General features: G+C 43.5%; 2 protein-coding genes across 50 annotated transcripts in view; both read left to right on the top strand.

Moving 5' to 3' along the window:
• Positions 1 to 24,306, top strand: part of LOC122331512 (trichohyalin-like) — a 590,129-nt gene that overhangs the window by 215,475 nt on the left and 350,348 nt on the right. The gene's annotated exons all lie outside the window — the stretch shown is intronic.
• LOC122331535 (heat shock 70 kDa protein 12A-like) lies at positions 18,278 to 21,590 on the top strand. Its single transcript, XM_043229019.1, has 4 exons — positions 18,278 to 18,576; positions 18,749 to 18,973; positions 19,090 to 19,264; positions 20,521 to 21,590. Exons 1-4 carry the CDS (start codon positions 18,292 to 18,294, stop codon positions 21,582 to 21,584), a joined length of 1,749 nt encoding a protein of 582 aa, XP_043084954.1. The 5' UTR covers positions 18,278 to 18,291; the 3' UTR covers positions 21,585 to 21,590.

Here is a 24,306-nt window from a genome sequence, read left to right on the forward strand (position 1 = left end):
CAATTTTGAGGATTAGTAAAATCGTTCAAGCTTGCTTCGCATTTACCCACACAGTAAGTCCCTTTTTTTCGTCCAGTCCAAACAAAGGTTTTTACACTATTTTCGGGTGTTGAGTCTGTTAGATTGAAAAGTAATTCTGTAAACCTTAAGTATGTATTGTTATGTGTTTCAGTGTGTATGCATCTATATGTTGTTGGTTCTAGATCCTTTCTAGAGTAACATTTTTTAGGATCCATTCCATAATTATTATTCTGATACAATGTGTACATGCTGCCGGTAATGGAACCTGGATGCTCTTTAAGCTGGTACCAGGCAGTAATGTTATGATAAGGGTGTGGTGTGTGTAACCTGTAATGTTTAAATTTGGGGGATGGGTAGAACCAGTCTTAGAACAAATTTTTGTTCCACAACTTGACTCTGGTGTTGATATAGGGGGCCATGTGACCACCTCTTTGTATGTAATTGGAGTATATGGGGATGACTCCTTTGTATACTTCCATACCCATCTCCCGTATCCTAAGGTGTGTGCGAGTGTGATGCGCTACCCTAATTCGATGCATGCGGTCCAGATACTGTTCTACTGTCTGGTCTCCATGGAATTGCAACAACTGTCCTGTGAAAGAGAAAACCGGAATTACTTCAGTGAACCTTTGAATTGTTTACATTGAGACATGTGGTACCACCTTAATTATTCCTCTTATGGTCATGGCCACGCAGCTGTTACAGACTGCCTTAACTTCATAGGGCCCGTGCCAACAAGGGGAGAATGCACTTTGTTTTACAAAGATGCGTACCATCACAATGTCTCCTTCTGAAAATTTCCTTTCCAGAATTCGGACTAAAATGTGCATCATTCATTAAATCTGACTGTTTTTGTTTTAAGTCAGCTTGAGCATGCAGCACCTTTAATCTTTCTTGCAGTTTTACCAGTACAGTCTGCTGTGTTGCAAGTATGAGTGGCCCCAAATCTGCTGGAGAGATTTGTGGATCAATGGGTAAATTCATTACCTTCCAGTCATGAGTTCATACAGACTAATGCCTGTAGCCATTGATGGGGTCACCGCAGCACAGTCAAGACAGTTGGTAAAGCATCAACCAATTTGTTTTGGTGCTGGGTCATCTGCTTCGAAATATTTTCTTTAATGGTGCGGTTTGCATGTTCATCCATTCCAGAGCTTTGTGGCCTGTATGGAACATGAAATCTCTGCTTGATGTTCAGCATTTTGCACATACTTTTCATGACCTTCCCATCAAAATGAGTCCCTTGGTCTGATTCGATTTGCATTGGTGCTCCCAGAGAGGATGATTTGATTCGCCATTACCGGTGCCACTATATTTGCGGTGTTATTGCGAGTGGGAATTGCTTCAACCTATTTTGAAAACTTGTCAAATATCACAAGACAATAACGATATCCTCCTTTAGCACTAGGAAGTGGACCAATGAAATCTACTTGTAAGAATTCCCAGGGCCCCTTGGGTGGATCAGGCTATTGCAGGTTTGTTCGGCCCATTTTGCCCTGGTTAATTTTGGCACATACCAGACAGGTGCTGCACCATCCTTCCACATCAGCTGTCATTCCCTGCCACCAAAACTGCCTTTGTATCAGCTGCAAAGTTTTTGCTGCAGATACATGGGTATAATCATGATATAATTTGGTTATCGGTTTTTGAAGTGCATCGGGAACAACGAATTTGCCGTCTTTGATTACTAGACCTTTGATTATTTTGACCGTCTGATCTCTCTGCAAGTGCGGTGCAAGTTCGTCACCAGAGATCCACAGATCTTTTTGATATTGCTTCAAGTCATTTTAATAGCACTTACAGCTGAGTCAGAGGGTGTGTTACCTTTCCATGTGTTGCCTTGTTTTGCTGCAAATTTTGCTAGCATATCAACATAGTTGTTATTTGTTTCATGCTCATCTGGATTTTTGTTGATATGCGAACGTACTTTAACTACATAAATGGGGGTCTTTCGCATTTGTATGGTTGCCATATCGCAGTTATAGTGTCAAAGTGTTTTATAGGCGTTCCTGCGGAAGTGAGAAATTTACGCAATTGCCATTGGGCTATAAAAGTTACAACTCCGAATGCATAGCGACTGTCTGTGTACACACAAATCGGTTCGCTATGAGTTCTAATGGCTTCCAACAATGTGATGAGCTCGGCTTCATGCGGATATGTTCAGTGCCAATTTTACTAACAGTTGCCGGTTTTCATCTGAATCGGGGAGATGAGGGCCACACTGCACAGGCAGCGTAAAAATTGCTATCCTGGCAGAAACGATCTGAATCTGGCTTGGCAATAGCTGATCCTGCACCAGGCTTTGCACCTCTTTCTCAGAAGTTGCAGGCGTGTGGATGTCCCTCAACATCTCCGAGCAGATGTGGCAAAATTTGTGTGTTTTGTATTTACAATCTTGTGTGCTTGAATATCCGCTATCCACCTCGCTTAAACATTGGGAGAAACTCCTTTGATTTCAGCCCTGCAACAGCATTCTGCAACAGCGGGCGTGTGCATGGTATGCAGAACAACAGGCTGAAATTTGGCATCCAATGCACATGAGTACATGCTGTGTGCATGGGTCGAATCCTTGTTAAACTAGGAGATTTTTTGCAGCAATAATAAGCGATTGGGCGCAACCTCTCCCCATGTTCCTGAGCTAAAACTCCGCTTAGCGTATTTTCGTGCGCATCTACCTGAACATGAAACGTTTTTGATGGGTTTGGCAAGCCAAACACAAATGTTCTTTTAGATCTGAAAAAGCTTTCTCATGCTCATCTGCCCATTCAAGGACCTCATTTGGTTTCGTTTTTCCTTTTAAAAGAGAGTACAATGGTGCCTCGATCTTAGCAAAATCTGGAATAAAGTCTCGTAAATAGTTTGCTGTACCCAGAACATTTTGCAGCGAGTGTAATGTGTGTGGGCGTGGTAGGTCGGCTATGCACCTCCTCCTGTCGTCTGTTAGTGCTCGGTGGCTTTGAGTCAGAGTATACCCTAGATAGTGCACTTCTCTTCCGGGCAATCTGAGCCTTTTCTTTATTCATTTTAAACCCAGCATCTCCTAGCCACCACAAAACTTTGTCAACCAGCTGCAAGTGGTTCTCAAGTGCTCCATCCGTGGCAATCAGAATCGTCTACAGTCGTCTACATAGTGCGTCACCTTGCCGGTCCCTAGTAAGGGATTGAGTACATCTGCCACAGCAGATGAACAGCAGCTACGGCCTCTGGCTTGATGCAGTATTGTTTTTGAGGGGGATGGGCTCTCGCTCGATGCATAATTCAAAGTCAATGAGGCTGCAGTCGTGCTATGCTTATTGATGAGAAGTTTGACCGGATCTGTATTGGTTATGGACATAATGCTTGCATCGTGGGAAGGGAGGCAATTTTTTGTTGTTTTATTAGTTTGCAATTCAATCTGCTTTTCAAAGCAGCTTATCACAAAGCCATGTTTTGACATAATGTCCATTCCCAATACAGTACCTTCACTATTATTTGGTAAATACTTGTGAATATTTGTGCAAGAAGAGGCTGCACCGGTATCAATAAGAATGTTAGCTAGCTGGCCTCCAAGGCTAGCTTTAATTTTAGTTCGGTTGCACGCTCTTGATGATGCTTCCTAGGGTGAGGAGGCCACGCACCCCTATTGTGTCAGGACAGACAGGCAGACCCCTTTGCAGAAGGAAAACAGTTTATTTAAACAAATAAGGGTTTTGTGCAATAGTCCAACAAAAAGGTGAAACAGCTGGCAGTCGACTCCAGCCACAATTCCAGCTGCAGAGGAGGTGAAGGATAGCTCATCAAACTGACTCAATTCGATGGGACGAAGGGTGAACCAGACCCAACCGGTGGGGCGGGAAAGGTGGCAGTCAAAGCAGTCACTGAGAAGCCTCCCGCTGTAGCCACATCCAGCATCCACCCGCTAGAGGACCGAGACAGGTACTTGCACCCGAAGGTCCTCAGTGAGAGAGAGTACTGAGCTGGGTAAAAGGTGAACTGGAGAGATGGGCTCCCATCTCTCCAGTTCAATAAGACGAGGAAAGCGAGAAACTAACAAAACAAAAAGTCAAAAGAGAAAAACAGCAGCACTAACTAGACTGGAAACAGGACTAAGACTGGACAAACAAAAATCTGATCAAACCAGCAAACTGGGGTTCAGAGTCAGAATGAACTAACATCAAGCGACGAACTGACAAAGGACAGAAAATACAAGGAGATTAAGTAGGAGGATAATTGACAGAAATGGGGTGCAGGAGTGTGAAACAATTAGGGTTAACAAGAGGAGGAGTTAACAGCAAAGCAATGGAGAGCTGTCAAAACAAAGGCCATGTGCTCCAGGACAACAAAACACAAGACAAACACAACAGGCCACTGCCAACCCCTGACATATTGGGGATTGCTTTTATTCCCTTGGTTTTCCGTCAGAGCTTTTAATGCTTTAATGAACTCTAATATCAGCTTGCGGCCCTCTTCATCAGTTCTGAAATGTATTTACTGGTTTTGGAATTTGTGGCACTGCTGAGCGATGTGGCCTGGCTTTTTACAATGAAAATAGCAAATTAGTGATTGTCCTTTTGGATCGTACTTATCTCCCTCTGCTAACCATTGTGTGTTACTTGCTTGTGCCTTGATTCTATTTTGGTAGCCCACCCTACCAATGATCTAAATGTATTTACAGGTGGATCAGCTCAGTGAAGCAACGCTTGTTGTATATGGGGACGAGAATTATTTTTAAGAAGTTGGAGTAAAACTTCATGGTCACACTGTGCGTCCTCTAATCCTGAATGTAAACCCATAAATGCTCTGCATATACTTCAAATGCCTCTCTGTTAGCCTGTTTTGTTTCCATAATTTTGCTCCACTCAGCATGCGTCGGTCCCCTCAATTCTAAGAGCATCTCTCTCAACACCGCATTTTCATCTTAACCTTCGCCTTTGACTATAACCTCGCCAGTTCTTAGCGCAGTTGGCATCTTTGGTTTTAATTTATCTGGAGTGGTGAGAAGAGCTATTTGCCAGACGTCCCTTACCTCTGAATTGTATACGGACGCTTGCAGCATTAAGTTGTCCCAGTAGGGTTGGAAAGGGCCTTTTCTAGGCATCATTCCCACAACTTCGTTATGCTTAGAACATTCCTCACAAGTTAGGGTGGGGCTAATGGTAGTCACTTCATCATCTGCATTTGTCAGAGTTTTGAGTACAGCAACTCGTATGGATTTGGAGGAACTTATGCCAGATTTAACTCGCGTATCCCCGCACTGCCTCATTGTAGCTTTTTCTCGAGATTTGTGTCTCTAATTTGTGTTGCTCTGTCTTGCCCAAATTTGCTTGTCATACGCTGCTGCTTCAACCTGAGCCTGAAGATTTTTTAGCTCTTGCGATCACGCGGACTCTATGTCTCTAATATTGGTTATAACACGTTAATTTTCCATAATTGATGCCAAATCATTGCGTCGAGCAGATAAACGATAGCAACAAAGAGTTTTCTATATTTACGTTTGGTTTCAATCACGCCCTTCTGTAGAATACCAAGCTAAAATTTGATCGTTGGTCCAGTTGAAATCTACCCACACTTTACGCAGGCGGAAAAGAATATATAACGCAAGGGTTTCCATCACATCTCTGTCCACACTTGAACTGCCGTTTCCCTGATAAGCCATTGTGTATTGCTAATCTCAGTTTACCCATTTTTACGGTCTCCGGCTGTCACTGGGTATGTCGAACCCGATCTACAAATGTGTCTATATGGGTGTGCCTATACTTTCCCTCAAGACTTTCTAGAAAGATAAACAAACAAACTTACCGGAACAGTTGAAGACAGAGAAGGAGAAGATCAAACCTCATGCCCTTGCTTGGATCGTTCTTTGGGATCTGAATTGTTGCGTCGTAAGACATCACTCGCCTATGACTGGGAGATCACGTCGGGGTCACCACTTTGTAAGAGTCCACCCACCGACCAGAATCCAGTGGCTGGTTGAAGGCTGTATGCGTGTAGACTCTTTCTGGCGCTTCTGCAAAATCACTTATATTTATTAACCTTTTGTTTCCCCAATTTTAGTACTGACCTTATATAATTTGATCTGACTCCAATTTCCGTGATTCTGACTATATCGTTTTAATGTTACTGCTGATCCCGATCTGGCTACAGAATCGCGCCTTGTTGTGTTTTGTCACTTTCCTTATATACTCAGATCAGACAAAGAGATCCCAAATGTAGTTGTATAAACCTTTTGGTGTTTAGGTTCCCATGCTCCAGTGTCACACCTGGCTGTAACACATTCAGAGACCCAAAAGGAGGGCACACCTCCTTCTCAACAGAACACAGTTCTACCAAGTTCTTAATCTTCTCCATAATATAAGTGATTACTGTGAAATTGAGACCAATTTACCAATCGCACTGAGACCTTTCAAATGAGACCAAACATGAAAGTGAAGAACAATAAGACACATGATCTATAATGCCTTGTTCCTAATGAACTTTAAACCAACTCATTTTGGGCAGTGGGAGGGGAAGCAGGAAGAGGTGAGGAGGGTGTCATAAAGGAAACAGGGGGGTGGTGTTGTTTATTCTCTTTTGAAGTCCTTTTGTTCCTTTGGATATCCCTTCTCAGATTAGTCTTATTGCATTTACAGGTTTTGATTCACCTTCTTACAAATTAAAACATTGAAACATGAGGAGCCGAATTCCACAAAGAGGCCTCAAGACAACAGCATCATAAATCTGTCCATGATACCCAAGGTTTATGTCGAAAACCATAATATGCTAATCACTCATTGTGTATGTCATTTGAATAACTATTAAATGGTCTATAGGGACATACAACACAAATTTTAATGTTTAAATTTTTTTAATAAATATCTATCTTGAAAATTGCTGCTTCAATTTTCAGTTTTGCAAGTTAAAACCTTAGTCTTGTTTGGAGCCCTGATTCGCTCTGATTATGTGAAATGCGAATGAAATTTGGCAAGTGGTTAACGCATCCCAAGCTACTCCCCGTCATACGGTTATAATAGGCGACAGGTGCAACCCCTCGTCAATGTTTTGCTTTGGATCTGACTGCTTGCATGATTGCTTTCACTAGGGACATTTGCAGCTATAAAGCAGGTGCAAGTACTAAAATGCATGAGGGTAGTACCAACCCGAGGTTGATGCAGGAACTGTGTTCATCAACTAAAGTCACAGCATAGTCCCTCTGGAAGGCAATGGCCACACTTGTGGGCCAAGAGTGCCATCTATGGCTCAGCCTGATTGGGATGTGGAACAATGACAAAGTTTGCTTGGTTGATGCCCCCATCCCCCAGACTGTGCTATTAGGCCTGCCATCTCCTCCTCTGGAGTCACCTGCGGTTCAAAGTAAGCCTTCTCGTGCAGATACTCAAAGGTCAGGGAGGATGAGAAACAGGTCCTGCTGGTTGCACCATTCTGGCTCACCAGACCTGATTTTTCGGATTCATGCTTCTTGTGGCAGCCCCTCCATGGTGCGTATCTCTGAGAAGGACCCCCACTAACAGGTGTACGACACCCTGTGCACCTGCTTCTGGATCTTTAGAACCTTCACATGTGACTACAAGGCAGGCCTATCCACTGAAGTGGATTGTTTTCTGCCTCCCATAGATGCTTGAATGGGGTAGTGCTTTCTTTTCAGCATGACGCTTATTTCTTTTTGGCCCTGTAACCATGGATAGTGGTTATATAGCGGCCATTATGGATTTCACTGCAGGAGCTTTCACTCAACGTAGAGATCCAGATCCTGTTCATTATATTATTGACACTTTCAGCTGTATATTGATTCTGATGAAGAAAATGGCAAAGACCTAGAAATAGTATGTTACCATGGAGGTTACTGGGCCATCTCCTCCACACCAGGTCTCGTCAGAGTATTAACCAGGCCTTTGAACTCCATTTCCTTTACTGCCTCTTACCTGGGGCTGAGTACGCACAACTATCCCCATCACCATGCCTTGTGCTTATTAGCTGCCCTATTTAAATGGACTAGTCTAGGATGTCTTGATTTGCTACGGTGATCATTTCTGAGCATTTATTTTTGTATTAACCTGCCTTGTTACCGACCATGGACTTCAAGTTTATTTGTATAGCGCTTTTTACAATGGCTATTGTTCCAAAGCAGCTGCTCAAAAGCAAATCATTACACAACAAAAGCAAATCATTACACAGACAAAAGCAAATCACTACACAGCAGGATGAATTACAATACAAGAAAATTCAAGATAGAATTAGTCCAGACGGAAAGGTTAAGTTTTCCTCGACGTCATTGCAGGAAGGTCATCTCCTCACTGGGTCCACTGGAGAGGCTCGGTACCTAGATGCCTCGGGATGTGCATCCCGAGGTGCAGACAAAAGGATAATTAGCGTAGCGGCCATTCAAACTATTGGGAATCACAATGTACTGTAGCATAGGTTTATGTGAATCTTTATGAGTATGCTTTGCTAAAAAGATATGTCTTTAGCCTAGACTTAAACTGAGAGAGTGTGTCTGATCCCCAAACATTAGCAGGAAGGTTATTCCAGAGTTTGGGTGCCAAATGTGAAAATGCTCGACCACCTTTAGTGGACTTTGCTATACGAGGAACTACCAGGAGCCCTGAGTTTTGAGATCTTAAAGAGCGTGACGGGTTGTAGCGAGACAGAAGGCTGGTCAGATAAATGGGGGCTAAACCATTTAGAGCCTTGTAGGTCAGTAACAGTACTTTATAATCAATTCAGAAATTAACAGGCAGCCAGTACAGGGAGGATAAAACTGGGGTTATATGATCATATTTCCTTGTCCTGGTAAGAACTCGAGCGGCTGCGTTTTGCACTAACTGAAGCTTGTTTATTGAAGATGCTGGACAACCAGCAAGCAGCGCATTACAGTAATCCAGTCTAGATGTCATGAACGCATGAACTAGCTTTTCTGCATCTGAGAGAGAGCATGTGTCTGAGTTTAGCAATATTTCTAAGTTGAAAGTAGGCAGATTTTGTAACATGAGTGATATGGTGTTCGAAGGACAGGTTGCTGTCCAATATCACACCCAAGTCTTTAACTGTCAGAGTAACGTTTATATCACATCCATCTAATTGTAGTTTGAGCTCAGAAATTTGCTGTAAACATGAATTTGTTCCGATAAGAAGCACCTCTGTTTTATTAGTTCAATAGAAGAAAATTTCTAGTCATCCAGTCTTTTATGTCTTTAACACGCTCTGTTAATTTAGACATTTTTGATAACTCATCAGGCTTAGATGAAATGTATAGCTGTGTGTCATCTGCATAACAGTGGAAATTAACCCTGTGCTTTCTAATAATGTTCCCCAGGGGCAGCATGTATATAGAGAACAGTAAGGGGCCTAAAACTGATCCTTGAGGCACACCACACTTTACAGGCGTTATACTAGAGCGGTCTCCATTTATATCTACAAATTGATAACGGTCTGATAGGTATGATTTAAACCACTTTAAAGCCTGTCCCTGTACACCAGTGGTGTTTAAACGCTCCAGGAGAATATTATGATCTATAGTGTCAAATGCAGCAGTGAGATCCAATAAAACGAGTAGCGAGACGCAGCCTCGGTCGGAGGATAAGAGCAGGTCATTAGTGATTTTAACTAATGCGGTTTCTGTGCTATGGTGCGGTCTAAAACCTGACTGAAACTCCTCATAGATGTCATTCATCTTTAAGAAAGAGCATAACTGCGCTGACACAACTTTTTCTAATATTTTTGATATAAATGGGAGATTTGATATCGGTCTGTAGTTAGATAGTTCATTAGGATCAAATTGTGGTTTTTTGATCACATATGACACAGTAATTCTGCTCTACCTAAATTAACCTAGAGTTCCTCTTCAGGAACTCGAGCTGCGTCACAAACGCTTTGGGAACGCCTTCGGCGTGAGCCGTTCTGAACCACGTGTGAAATCTGTCCAATGGAGAGGAGCGACGTCATGGACGAGATGACGTCGCGGACCAGGAAGTATAAAGTCACGCTCTGCGATGCCGGCACCAGCTTTCTGCTGTTCAGTAAGCGCTACGTGTTATTTTGTATTGTCTATTTGCTGTCTGTTTGTCCAGCTTAAATATTGTATTATGGCTGATATTCAGGGGCTAGAGGAAATTTAAAAGGGTGATCCGTCACGTTTCAAGCGGTGTGCTGATCCTGCCCTCGTTATATCACGAGTGGGGACACACACAGCTTGTGCGTGGCGTATGCCTGGGAGCGAGCACGCGTGGCGTCAGCCCTCGAGGGGACTGATTGCCCGCATTGTTCGCAGCTACCACTGCGAACACCCGCCCCGGAGGGTTCTCTTCAAGGAGGAGCCTTCACCGGCGTTCCCAGAGGTGCGGGACCGCTGCCGCCCGAGGCGGAGCGGCGAACGCGACGGCTGGGGATCGCAACTCGATCTGGCGGAGGAGATGGAGCGGGCTCGTCCTTTTCTCCGTCAGAATCCGCCAGATCGGGCGCTCGATCCCGTGTGTCGAAGCCGAACCTGGCTTCTTCGCCACGGGGAGACGCCCACTGCGTTCACTCTTCCTCCGAGGAGGTTGATGTTGATGTGGTGGATGATGCGCCATTGCGCACGCCCCAGTATGAGGAGCTCTTGGAGGTGGTTACTCGTGCGGTAGCTAGACTTAATATCGATTGGCCCGACGAGCAAAGTGCTCAGCCTCAGAAGTCTAAGTTAGAGGATAGATTTCTGAGAGCGAAGCAGCCACCTCCAAGACGGAGCCTTCCGTTTCTTCCCAGACCTCCACAGTGAGCTGTCGAGGTCCTGGGAAGGCCGTACTCGCTCGCGCTTTTTCCCCACCGCTGTTAGTTGTTATAGCAATGTGGCGGAGTCGCATGAGTGCGCTATAAGGCGATGCCCGGGTAGAACAGTCGCTTGCTACCTATCTGTCCCCGGTTTGGCATCGTCTTTGAAGGCTCGACCTTACCATCGAAGCCGCTGAGAACAACGTCGGCTTTGGTGGCTAAAGTTGCAGCGGCAGCAGGTCTGGCTGGGTCTTGCATGCACACAATGGCGGTGTTGCAGGCATACCGGCCGACCTGCTGAAAGAGGTCGATGAGGGAGAGGGGTCAGGGCCGATGACATCGCAGAACTGCGTCGGACTGCTGACCTCTGCCTCCGCGTCACAAGGGAGACCGTGACGCGTGCTTTGGGGCGGTCTATGTCATCCCTTGTGGCCGCGGAGAGCATCTCTGGCTGACCCTGTCCGATATAAAAGTGCGGGACAGGGTCTGCCTATTGACGCCCCTGCAGCCTTCTGGCCTATTCGGCGACTCTGTCAACGAGGTCGTCGATAGGCACCAGGAGGCCCGTAAACAGGCGGCGGCGTTCAAAAAGCGCCCTCCCACGTCGATCTCAGGGGCATCAGGACGAGAGATGCCCCACCGCGTGCCAGCTCCTCATACAGGCGAGCGCAGAAACAGAGCGTCGCCTCGTTCCCCCTAAAAAACAGCTCTGGGCGGGGACTTCCAGGTCTAAAGACCTGAGGGCCTTTCTGGACAGGAAGTCCGCGGCCAGAAGCCCTGAGATGAGTGCTCCAGGGCTTCTGAGGGTTGCCCCTCTGGGGAGGATCAGGTTATGCCTGGTTAGACGGCCCCGTTCCTCCTCAGTGCCCTCAGGAGTAACTCCGCTATCTCTGCCCCTCGTGCCAGAGCGGGAGGCTTCCAACACGTTTCCCCAGCCGGATCCACCGAGGTGCATCACGGCCAGGAGCGCTACCCTGCGCGGGGTCCCGTTTGCACCTAGCCCGGTGTCTGCCTGCCGGTCAGCGCTTCAGGCCACCGAGTCACCCGTATCTCATATACCAGAGGTCAGCTTCGAGAGGCTGATTCCCTTAGTAGATTATTTAGCAGCATGGAAACTTCTGCCAAATGTATCTCAAGGGGTCATACAAATGATAGAGGAAGGCTATCGAATTCAGTTCGGTTTTACAGCTACCTCATTGTTCGAAGAAGGACGGGTGGCGTCCTATCTTAGATCTAAGGGTCTTGAACCGCTCAGTCACAGACTGAAGTTCAAAATGCTTACCATCAAGCATATGGTGACTCAAATCAGATCCGAGGACTGGTTTGTCAACATAGATCTGGAGGACGCATACTTTCATATATGGAAGTTTCTGAGGTTCGCTTTCGGGGCGTAGCAAACCAATATCGAGTACTTCCGTTCGGCCTAGCACTCTCACCCCGCACATGTATGGAGTATATGGATGCAGCTCTGGCTCCATTGAGATTCCAGGGCATCCGCATACTTAATTATATCAACGATTGCTCGATATTAGCTCAATCTGAGCAGATGGCAGTTCAGCATCGGGATGTTGTTCTGTCTCACATGGGGGAGTTGGGTTTGAGACTGAACGCCAACAAGAGTGTATTGCGTCCCGCTCAGAGGACCATATACCTAGGCGTGGTGTGGGACTCGACCACGATGTGGGCACGTTTGTGTCCTGCTCGTGTGCAGTCGATCCTCATGTCAGTCGAGAGAGTCAGGGAAGGCCAGTCATTCACTGTCAAGCAGTATCAGAGACTGCTGGGCCTAATGGCAGCTGTGTCCAACGTGATACCCGTTGGCCTGCTGCTCATGAGACCCCTACAGTGGTGGCTCAGGACCAAGGGGTTCTCCCGAGGGGAAACCCACTCCGCATAAAATCAAAGTGTCACGCCATGCAGTTCCGGCTTAGACTTGTGGAGGAAGCCTTGGTTCCTGAATCAGGGCCCAAGGTTAGAGCTCTATGTCGCGGACTTCCCTTGCGACAGATGCATCCCTAACCGGTTGGGGCGCAGTGTTCATGGGCGCCCGGCCCACGGTCTGTGGAGCGATCACCACCAGAGGTGGCATATCAATCTGCGACAGATGTTAGCTGTATTTCGTGCTCTGAGGCACTTTCTCCCAGACCTGAGAGGTCACCATGTGTTGGTGCACACCAACAACACAGCAGTGGTCTCTTACATCAACCACCTGGGAGGACTGTGTTCGCGCCCCTTGAACAAGCTGGCGCACCAGATCAGTGTGTGGTTAAAAGCTCTCACCCCGCACAATTACGAAGTGTATGAATGCAGCTCTGGCTCCACTGCGACTCCAGCGCATCCGTATACTCAACTATATCGACGATTGGTTGATATTAGCTCAATCAGAGCAGATGGCAGTTCAACATCGAGATGTTGTTCTGTCCCACATGGGGGAGTGGGGTTTGAGACTGAGGGCCATATACCCAGGCGTGGTATGGGATTCGACCACGATGCGGGCACAATTATCTCCTGCTCGTGTGCAGTCGATCCTCACGTCAGTCGAGAGAGTCAGGGAGGCAATCACTGTCAAGCAGTATCAAAAACTGCTGGGGCTGATGGCAGCTGCGTCCAACGTGATACCTTTTGGCCTGCTGTACATGAGACTCCTACAGTGGCGACTCAGGACCAAGGGGCTTTTCCCGAGGGGAAACCCACTCCGCAAAATCAAGCATCATGTCATGCCTACATGGAGTAACCTTGGTTTCCGAATCAGGGCCCAGGTTAGGAGCTCTTTGTCGCCGCATCTTGCTTGCGACAGATGCATTCCTAACCGTTTGGGGCGCAGTGCTGAACGAGCGCCCGGCCCACAGTCTGTGGCTATCACCACCAGGGGTGGTATATCATGCAGCTAGGGATGTTAGCTGTATTTCGTGCTTTGAAGCACCTCCTCCCAGACCGGAGAGGTCACCATGTGTTGGTGCACACCGACAACACAGCGGTGGTCTCTTATATCAACCACCAGGGAGGTCTGTGTTCGCGCCCCTTGAACAAGCTGGCGCACCTGATCCTTGTGTGGTCCCAGGACAAAATCTGCTCGCCGAGAGCGACCTACATCCCTGGGCATCTCAACACGGGAGCGACACCCTGTCGAGACAGGGGTTGAGGCCGGGAATGGATGCTTCACCCCGATGTGGTGAAGCAGATCTGGTCGGCATTGTACCAGGCAGAGTTGGACCTCTTTGCTTCTCGAGGGAATGCACAATGTCCCCTCTGGTTCTCTCTAGTTCATCCAGCTCCCCTGGAACTGGATGCCATGTCACAGGCGTGGCTAAGACGTCGCCTGTACGCATTTCCTCCGATTGCCCTGCTCCCAGGAGTTCTGGTGAGAGTGCGCCAGGACGGAATCAGACTACTGCTCGTAGCCCCGTTCTGGCCGGGCCGACTATGGTTCACGGACCTCATCGGCCTAGTAGACGGTCATCCGTGGGAGATCCCCCTGAGGCCAGATCTACTCTCTCAGGCGGAGGGAACATTAGTTCACCCTCGCCCGGAGTTACTAAAGTTGTGGGTGTGTCCTGGGCAGGTGCACTCATAGCCTCTGGTCTTTCAGCTGAGGTTGTCGAGACCATCCTCCAATCCAGAGCTCCCTCTACGAGGAGCGTGTATGCCAGGAGGTGAGGAATGTTCACTTCCTGGTGTGGAGACTGCCACTTGAACCCAGTTAACTGGCCAGTAGGTTCAGTGCTGGAGTTCCTCCAGGCGACATTCTCCACCGGGTTAACCACTCCACCCTAAGGTCTACGTGCCAGTCATATCTGCATATCATGACCCTATTGGTGGCCACTCAGTGGGCAGACACCCATTAGTTACACGATTCCTCCACGGTGTGCTGAGGCTGAGACCTCCAGTGCGGACCAGAGTTCCCCCCTGGGATTTGGTTGTGGTGTTAGAAGCTCTGTGTAAGGCACCCTTCGAGCCCCTCGAAGAGGTTCCCTTACCTGTCTTATAGGATAAGACAGCATTTCTCCTCGCCATCACCTCTCTTTGGAGGGTGGGAGATCTGCAGGCCCTCTCCGTGGCCCCTACTTACTTGGACTTTGCCCCAGGCATGGCCAAGGTTTTTGCATACCCAAGAGTGGGTTATACACCTAAAGTGCCCTCTGTTACACCGCAACCGATCGTACTGCAGGCCTCCTGTCCTCACCCCTTCCAGGCAGCTAAAGTCCAACTGCAAATTCGTCCAGTGCGAGTACTGGACATGTAGTGCAGAACTGTGTCTCTGCGGAGGTCGGGCCAGTTACTTATCCGTTTGGCCCGACAGATAGGGGTTGTGCTGCTATTAAGCAAACTTCAGCAGGTGGATAGTCAAGGCTATCCACCTGGCCTATGAGACCTCGGCACTCACGTGCCCTCCTGGGCTCAAGGCCCATTCAACAAGGGAAATGGCGGCCTCCATGGCCTACCTTAGCAGTGTGCCCTCGGGGACATTTGCAACGCTGCGGGGTGGTCCACGCCCTCCACTTGCCCTTTCTATAATTTCGACATGAGGCCCGCTCCTGGCTCCTCTGTCTTATTCTGATGGGTGGTCTGAGGACCCCTTTTCAGGCAGGGCCTTGGAATTATGGCGGCGTGGGCATCTCGTTCCCAAAGCGTTTGTGACGCAGCTCGAGTTCCTGAAGAGGAACGTCTCAGGTTACGAATGTAAACCATGGTTCCTCTAGGGAACGAGACGCTGCGCCCGATGCCATACTTCCCGCACCCTGCCGGGCGCACTTCACTACAGAGGCTGGTGCCGGCATCGCAGAGCGTGACTTTATACTTCCTGGTCCGCGACGTCATCTCGTCCATGACGTCGCTCCTCTCCATTGGACAGATTTCACACGTGGTTCAGAACGGCTCACGCCGGCATTCCTCCCAAAGCATTTGTGACGCAGCGTCTCGTTCCCTAGAGGAACCATGGTTACATTCGTAACCTGAGACGTTTTGGTGCATTATCAAGAGATTAAAAACTGTAGTTGGTTAATCTGGCTAAGAAGAGTAAATGCAGTAGGCTGTTACACATAGCTTATGCCTCGCAACCTTTGAGAGGACCTGAGCGAGTGTACTCAGCATCAGAGAAGGAGTGCTTGGCGGTGGTGTGGGCTGTCAAGAGATGGGGACATTATCTGGGAGGCAGGTACTTTGTAGTGGTAACAGACCATGCTGCATTGACATGGGTGTTTAATCATCCAAAAAACCATCATCAAGACTTGAGAAGTGGACAATCAGACTACAAGGATTCAATTTTGTGGTTCACTACAGAAAAGGAGTGAGTAACGTAGTGCCAAATGCTCTTGTAAACATCAGCCAGAGTCCAACATCATTATGATAACAGTAAATGTCAGTGCGCAGATGATGCAATGAGGGTACATTTTATTGTAAAAATTGGCGTTTTATACCAAAGTGTTAATGACGGTCAGAAAGGACAAAAGTGGTGGTTCCTGATGTTTTTAAGAACTCATTTTTGTGTTATGCACACGACAGTTCATTAACCAGACATTTAGGAAGTTTTAAAACACTCATGAGATTGCTTGACTTTGCATATTGGACGACTATATGGAAAGATGTGTGGAAGTACTGCAAAGAATGCACAATTTGTCAGCAACACTCTTTTCGGTGGTGTGCTTTCAGATACGTCAGGAAGTTTTTTTGGGGGGGGATCTCCAAACATCAGGAAACAAGAAACAGATAAGACTATTTTGACTTGTAGGTTTTCATCTGTGCATTTGTCCTTTTACATTTTTTTTGAGAAGATATATAAAAGCATCAGGTCTGAATGGGGTAATTAAAAATGTGAAGGGAAATATTACATATTCTCAGCTCTTCGATACATCTTATTCCTTTTTGTAAAAGTAACAACAATGAGAAGTGTTACAGATGTGTTCCACCTCCCTTTGGGCAGGATATGGCCTCCATAGCATCCTTCTCTAGAAGGCTCATCCCTTTGTTCTGGCAACTGTAACAACAAATAGGAAGATTTGAAGGAATCTACATTGAAGGTTAAAATCCCTTCTCTTAATCCCTTCGCTTACTACTGCACCACTGGAGCAGGTGAAACCCTGCTGCGGAGGAAACAAACAAGAGGCTTTGAGTAGGACTCTTTAGATATCTTTTACTCATAATGAACAAAAAATTATAATTCCAAGAACCAGAGTACAATCTTAGAGTCATCGCACAGGAACAGCCACAAAGGAACTCAAAAAAACACTTCTTGATTGTAAGGTCTGAATGTAATCCTAAAAGAAAAACTTCCCTTAAACATCAGGCAGGGAAAAGTGGCGCACACACACAAAAAAGAACAAAAAAACAAAAGCTCTGACCACAACTGACTGATGACAACATACTCCAACAGAAATCAGGACTGAACAAGAACAATAGGCAGTCAGACATTTAAATAAGGTTGGTCATTAAGAGTGATTGAGAACAGGTGTGCTACGAGTCTCTAACAATAAGGTGATCTAGGGCAAAAAGGGGTGAACCCAGGGAATTTCAGGCAGAACATAACACAAAAGTGTTGTATTGTATACTATTGTATACATTTTTAATTAAAACAATAGAATAAGAGGAAAAAGTTACCAATTAAATAAAATCTGTATTAACATAACTCATTTGCACTACAGAGAGTACAGAAGAGCCCAAAAATGGCTTGTAGGTATTGTAGGCTTGTATCTAATGAATGAGAGTGAGTCTTAATGAATGGCCAATAGGATTGCTATAAGTAATCAATAAATTTGTAAAAAAAAAAAAAAAAAAAAAAAAAAACAGGTGGGTTTGAATGGAGATGTAAGAACATGTCAGATGCAAGTTTGTTTTAAAGTATTTTAATTGAAAAATTAGGCAACACTGTTCTAGTCAGAACTGTAAGTCACATGATATTAACCTTTTGTTTTTTGAATGTGAATTGAAGGTGAATTATAAATGAACGCGTTTCCGCCTGTCACAAAATTGTTATGCACATGCTTTTTTAAGTGGGTGTATGCAAATCCTTTACCTTTCCTAGTGGGTATACAGCACATACCTGCACATCAACTAGACAACACTACTAGATGACTGTCATTTTCATTTAGGAAAGTTCCTGGTGTAGTGTTTGCTATATGGAATGCAAAAACTTTAAAGCTCAGTATCTCAACACCACTCAGAATGCAGATACAACCTTTTAATTACCAGGCAACAAATTGTTAATGTACAAAATTGGACGTATTACATAGTATATGTATAAATTGTAACATTAAAGTGATTGATTGTAGAGGAGCATTAAACTTATAAATACACAATTTGTGAAAAATATAAATATAAATCAGCTAATTTAGATTAATATATATTTAACCAAACAATATGAATCCTCCCAAAGGTTGTTACTGTTATGATGATCATTCGTTATGAATGTCTACTTTATAGTTTTAGAAGAGCTGCCCATTTTTGTGGGAGGATAAACAAAAGTGAAAGCAGATTTTCTGAATATAAATAAGAGAGGACTGTACTGATTAAGAAAGTAAAATCTCTTAAACACGGCGAGTCTCTTATAACACAATGGCACATTTTCTTTACATTGCTATAGATTTTGGAACATCATTCAGCGGATATGCCTTCAGCTTTAAGACTGATAAACATCTAGAACAAATTAGGATTCCTTCCTGGGGTATGAAGCAAGGTCTAAAAACCTTCAAAACCCCCACCTGCATTTTGTTTGATGAAGAACAGAACTTCAAGAACTTTGGTTATGATGCCATGCAAACATACACCATGTTGATGAAAAATGAAGAAGCAAAGAAACACTATCTATTTGAACACTTCAAAATGGAGCTGTATGATAAAGTAAGTACTTCTTTGGTATGATACTCTAAAAGTAAGTATTTGTAATTATTATTGTTATTGTTGTCCATTTTAGGTTTACATTACATACCATATTATTTATCTGTGAATGAAAGATTAATTTGATGCACTTTCATTGAGTAACATTAATGTAATAAACACTTTTGTTGTAAAGGAAATCCACAGAGGTTTGATGATCACAGCATCAAATGGAAAAACAATGAAGGCTATAAAGGTTTTCTCTGAGAGTCTGCGATACCTGAAGGATCATGCACTGGACAAAATTGAACAAAGCACTGAAGGACGAAAGTTCATTGCATCTGATGTGACGTGGGTGTTAACAGTTCCTGCTATCTGGCATGCGGCAGCTAAACAATTCATGAGAGAAGCAGCTGTTGAGGTGAGTTAAAATGTGAACATTAGATACTTATTAAAACTCATCATGTACACATAAAAGTACATTTACTTGTTCTTCTGTAAGACAGAATAAATGAAATGAAAATATTAATCATGCAGGCAGGTCTTGTGACAGATTCTACACCTGAAAGACTCATCTTTGCTCTGGAACCAGAGGCTGCGTCTGTGTTCTGTAAGCAGCTACCAAGTGATGGTTTCATAGCAGAAGGAGAGGATTGTGAAGAAAAATTGGAGCAGAAACCAGGAAGCCAGTACATGGTTGTAGATTGTGGAGGTACACCGCTAAAATTCCTGTAAAATCCTTTCCTTTAAAAGTCTTATTTCAGTTGCTTTCATCTAAGGCTATAGATGTAGTCAGCGGGGGTTCTTGTGTTTCTCTTTTCTTCAGTGTTCATTAGTAATGCTCACACATCACTTAATTAAACACGTAATTATCTCATTAACTAACTAACTTAACACTAGTGATTTTGTAATTCAACAGATGCAAAAAATTCTTGGTAACTCTTTAGATTACAGTTTACAGTTTAGATCAGCATTGTACTGAAATAACTGCACTCTCTAAAAATGTATTGCATTACTTTAACTGGTAATTGAATTACTATTTTATTGTATTACTAATTTAATGGATTACTAATTAATCAATTGCTTAGTAATTGAAATGTAAAATGTGTATTGATTCTATATACTGTATATTTTATGATGTGTGTGCGTGTATATATGTACCGTAAATTCTGGACTATAAAGCGCACCTGCATATAAACCGCATCCGCTCTATTTAAAAAAGTTTTGCTCTTCCCGCTGCCTCCTCCAGCGTCTCACCATAGACTCATTGACGCTAAGCTTCCGAGCAGCAGCGCGTCTTCCTTCTTGTATAGCGAGATCGATGGCCTTCAACCTAAAACTTGCATCATACGAACTTCTTCGTGTTGGTTCCATGATGAAGGGGTGAGGATTTGAAAAGATAGAGTTTGACAGGATTGGTCATTTGTCGTCCTTCTATCCGCTTCTACCGAATTATATCTGCTAAAGAGGAACTAGCGTATTCTTCTTGAACTAGCGTATTCTTCTTTGCATTTATTTTGTCTTAGTTTTGATTCTAATTCCAGCTAGAGCGCCCCTAGCGGTGGAAAAAATCTGCAGAATAGCCGCACCTTTGTATGAGCCGCATGGTTCAAAACCTATGAAAAAAGTAGCGGCTTATAGTCCAGAATTTACAGTATATATATTTGTGTGTGTAATATTATTTATTACTATTATTATTATTGTTATCATTAGTATGATATTATTAGTATTATTAGTACGTCATATGCTATGGTGTATGTGTTCTGAGGTGCACTCTTGTCATAAATTACTCAAGGCGCACACATTTAAAAGTGTATAGGTGGCGCTGTCACCCACTTCTGAAACCCATATCAGACGTAAATTTTCACCTGTTCTGATGCGTTTGTGATTTTCAAGTGTTTTTTATTATATTATATATATACAGTATATATAGAGTAATGTTTGTATTCTTTTTCTTGTATCTGGCAGGTGGCACTATTGACATAACGGTCCATGAGGTGCTGCACGATGGCAAACTGAAGGAGCTGCATGCTGCAACAGGAAATGACATGGGTGGACAGTCAGTAGACAAGAATGTCATATATTGTTTTAAAGACATTTTCACAGAAGAAATTTTTGAGAAATTTGAGAAGGAATACCCAAGTGAAGCACTTAAACTGAAGTATGACATTGCACTTATAAAATCTTGTGATGATGTTGTGAGGATTCCATGTCCTAGCAGCTTACAAACACTCGCTAAAGATAAACAGAGCATGGAAAGTTATTTTGAGGATGTTCAGGGAGTAATGTGGGATGATGGTGGAATATTCATTGAACAAGAAAAGCTAAAAAGCTTCTTTGATACCAGCTTGAGTGCTATAGAAAGCACAATTAAACAGATCCTTAAAAACACAGAGCTGAGGATTGAGTACATGTTGTTGGTGGGAGGCTATGCTCAGTGTTCTTTTCTGAGGAAATTCATGAAGAAACGATTTGGCAGAGTACGCAAAGTACTTTGCCCTGTTGAACCTCAACCAGTAATTTTAAAGGGAGCGATCCTGTACGGAAAAACACCTTCCGTGGTTAAAACTCGTATTAGTGCTCTCACATATGGGTTCTGTATATGTGAAATATTTGATGAAACCAAACACAAGGACAAAAGCAAATATAGAAACACAGAAGGAAAATTGTTCTGTGATGTCTGCTTTGACCAGCTTGTCAGCAGAGGAGAGTCAGTTGGATGTGAAGAAGTCCGTACTTTCATAAGAAGCCCAGCAGATCCACTACAAACAGAGGTAAAAATAACATTTTACAGCTCTGGAAGACAAAAAGTAAAGTTTGTCGATGAATGGGGAGTAGAAGAGATTGGTTCTTTATCAGTTAACATGCCTATCGCTTGCATAGGCACAAAGCGACAGGTCAGGTTGGAGATCAAATTTGGCTCCACTGAAATGCAGGCAACTGCTACTGATTTAGGATCAGGTGAAACAAGAACAACCAAACTGGACTTCATGAGTGAACAAATCCATGGCCACAATAAAATATGTGACTGAATACAGTACAAAAAACAACTTCATAGCCTGAGTATCACATTTGATCAAATCAAAATATCTAATTAGCCTTATGTCCCCAATATACTTCAAATGAAATCAAAGAATGAACTGAAATGATGTCCTTTCGAACAAATTCTGGCCAAAACAATTCTTGTTTTGAGTTCATTTTGGCAGGTCGAAACGGCTCACCAAAGCAAACTCTTTGGGGAACGATAGGTTTACTTTTACTTCACAGTTTTAACGACAGCCGTAGTGCTACATCATTTTCTCCATCATGTTGTCGTCGTTCTTATTTTTAAAGCAAATTTTTAAAAAAATCACATTTACTTTAATCTACACCCCGCCTTCAGCAGTGCAGGGTTTTTAAAATGTTCATAAACAGCACAGCGTTGCTCAGCCTTTTTCAAACTTTTTTTTACCCTCAAATGAATAATGAAAAGTTTGTTTGAAGTATATTGGGTCCTTTAGTGTTTTTAAATTATTTTAATCTTATTATATTTTCTTAATTATTATCATTATCTCTACAAATGTGGTCCATGAACATACCGGAATATTATCTATTTGAACATGGCCAATTTAATAATATATGTCTTGTAGACAAAAGCATAAATATTACAATTGTTATTAGACATTTTTATTTTAAGTTTTATTTATTAATATGACTTTCTTAGTTGTTGTCATCTGCTTCTCTGATTCTAAATTCTAAAAACTGATATGAATGAATTCGCTTCTCGCATGTCAGTTGTTCACAACCCAATCCAACAGGCCTATTTGAATGTCTGACGGCAGATTTCATTGAAGGAAAACATTTTGTTGACGTGGTCAAAATGCAGTAGTGGCAAAGGAGAAAATCAGTTCAGATAATGCAACACATTTTGCCAATGAGTCAATAAGAACTAAGATGTGTTGTGAGAAAACAGGACTCACATTAAAGCACTCCCAATGGTTCTTAAGTACATGAAAATGAGGAAAAGATCCTGAGTGAATTTAAGTCTATTCGAAATTCTTTCACCTCAGTGACACATAAAATGGTTAAAATGAGTTCATGAAAACAAAAGTAAAGTAAAATAGTGGTTAAATTGTTCGATAATGTACGGTGGATGCAATAAGATAGCTACTTTGTAATATAGCTGCCGGACATCCAGTATGGAACATGACATCTTTTTAAACAGGGCTCCTGGGTGAGCATGTGTTCTTTCTGATGCCACAGTCACCACATAGGTGTCGGGTTTCAGAGTGAATCAGACACTTTAATATTTGATCAGAATATTAAAACATGAGGAGGATATCGCAACCAACTGAAATTCCTGATGAGACCCTTTAACCTCTGGTCTTCACAGAACTGCCCTACCCTCTATCTATCTGTCTATCAATTTATTACGTGCAACCCACAGATTTAACTATCATGTGCTAATCACTCATTATGTATGCATTTTAAATTACTATTGAATGGTTTATAGGTTGCTATTCTTGTTTAGCAAGGGTGTGTTCCAATCTCCTTGCTTGAAAGGTTTCTTCCGATCAATTCTTAGTGAAATGTATCATATTCTTGTTATAGAAATCGTGTCCAAAGTTATGCTCTGCAAGAGTGGGAAAATTTGGACCATGTGTTCTTGTATACCACAAGTAACCTCCACACTCTGAGCTTATGCATTTATGAATTTTAACCTCATTGAGAAACTCAGTGTGAGGGTTAAGTGATTGATATTTGTTTGGGTTTATGAAATTGCATATGTTAATGTGTTAGATTAGGTTATATGTCTTAGGCTTATCCAATAAAACCTTATTTTTATTGAAATCAGAAGTATCTTGTGTTTTGTACTTACAAACTTCACGAGAGTAATTGTGTGACTGATTCAATCATATCAAAATGTTTGGGTTATTTTCTAAATTTTGTTCAGGTGGCGCTATAATGATGAACCCCACCCCCTTGCACAGCTTGATAGAAGTCTTCAAATGTGGTGATTTACAAGTTTGTATAAAATTCTCGCTCTGCGCTACGATCCATCAAAGTCGGTCGCAATGCAAAGTCAATGTTATTTTTCAGCCGATTTTTCGCCCATTGTACAATCATCGTACACCAGAACGCTTATAAAAGTCATAGCACACCTTTCCTCAATATCCCGCACAATTTGACGCCTGTTTCTTGGGTCTGTGTTGAAAACTGCGGGACAAGTTACACAACGAAATTTGTACGGAATCTATTATAATAAGTAAGAATAAGTATGAGGAATAGTAATAGTGTGCTTCGCCTTTCAAGGCAAGCACCACTAATAAGCTTAAGTAGCAGATCAGTAGGTTGGCTTTCTCAATGCATGTTTCTTATTTTAATTATTGGAACTGAGCAATAAAGAGTGACACTGCATGAAAAGACACATTTCTGGGATAAATTGGACAATATAATTTAAATGAAACTTAAAGTGTAGGAATCTTTTTGAAATTGACTCAGCTTCACTTTTCCACTTACCTGACTTGCTGCTGTAACGGAAGCAGACACACACAGGAGGTAGGTAAAACAATAATAAGGTTTATATGCACAGATGAGCATGGAAGGTTTATGGCATAGGAATCTGATGAGTATTTTGTCCTTAGAAAGTTATTGACTGGAATCACAGCGATTCTGAGAACAGTTCTTATCTTTTCCAGGAATTAGGAGTACAGGGAAGATGAAGGAGATAATATGTAAACATACCCTGGATATAAACCGGGGTCTGCGGTCAGA

This window comes from Puntigrus tetrazona, unplaced genomic scaffold (assembly GCF_018831695.1).
Source record: "Puntigrus tetrazona isolate hp1 unplaced genomic scaffold, ASM1883169v1 S000000001, whole genome shotgun sequence".
NCBI classification, from domain to species: domain Eukaryota; kingdom Metazoa; phylum Chordata; class Actinopteri; order Cypriniformes; family Cyprinidae; genus Puntigrus; species Puntigrus tetrazona.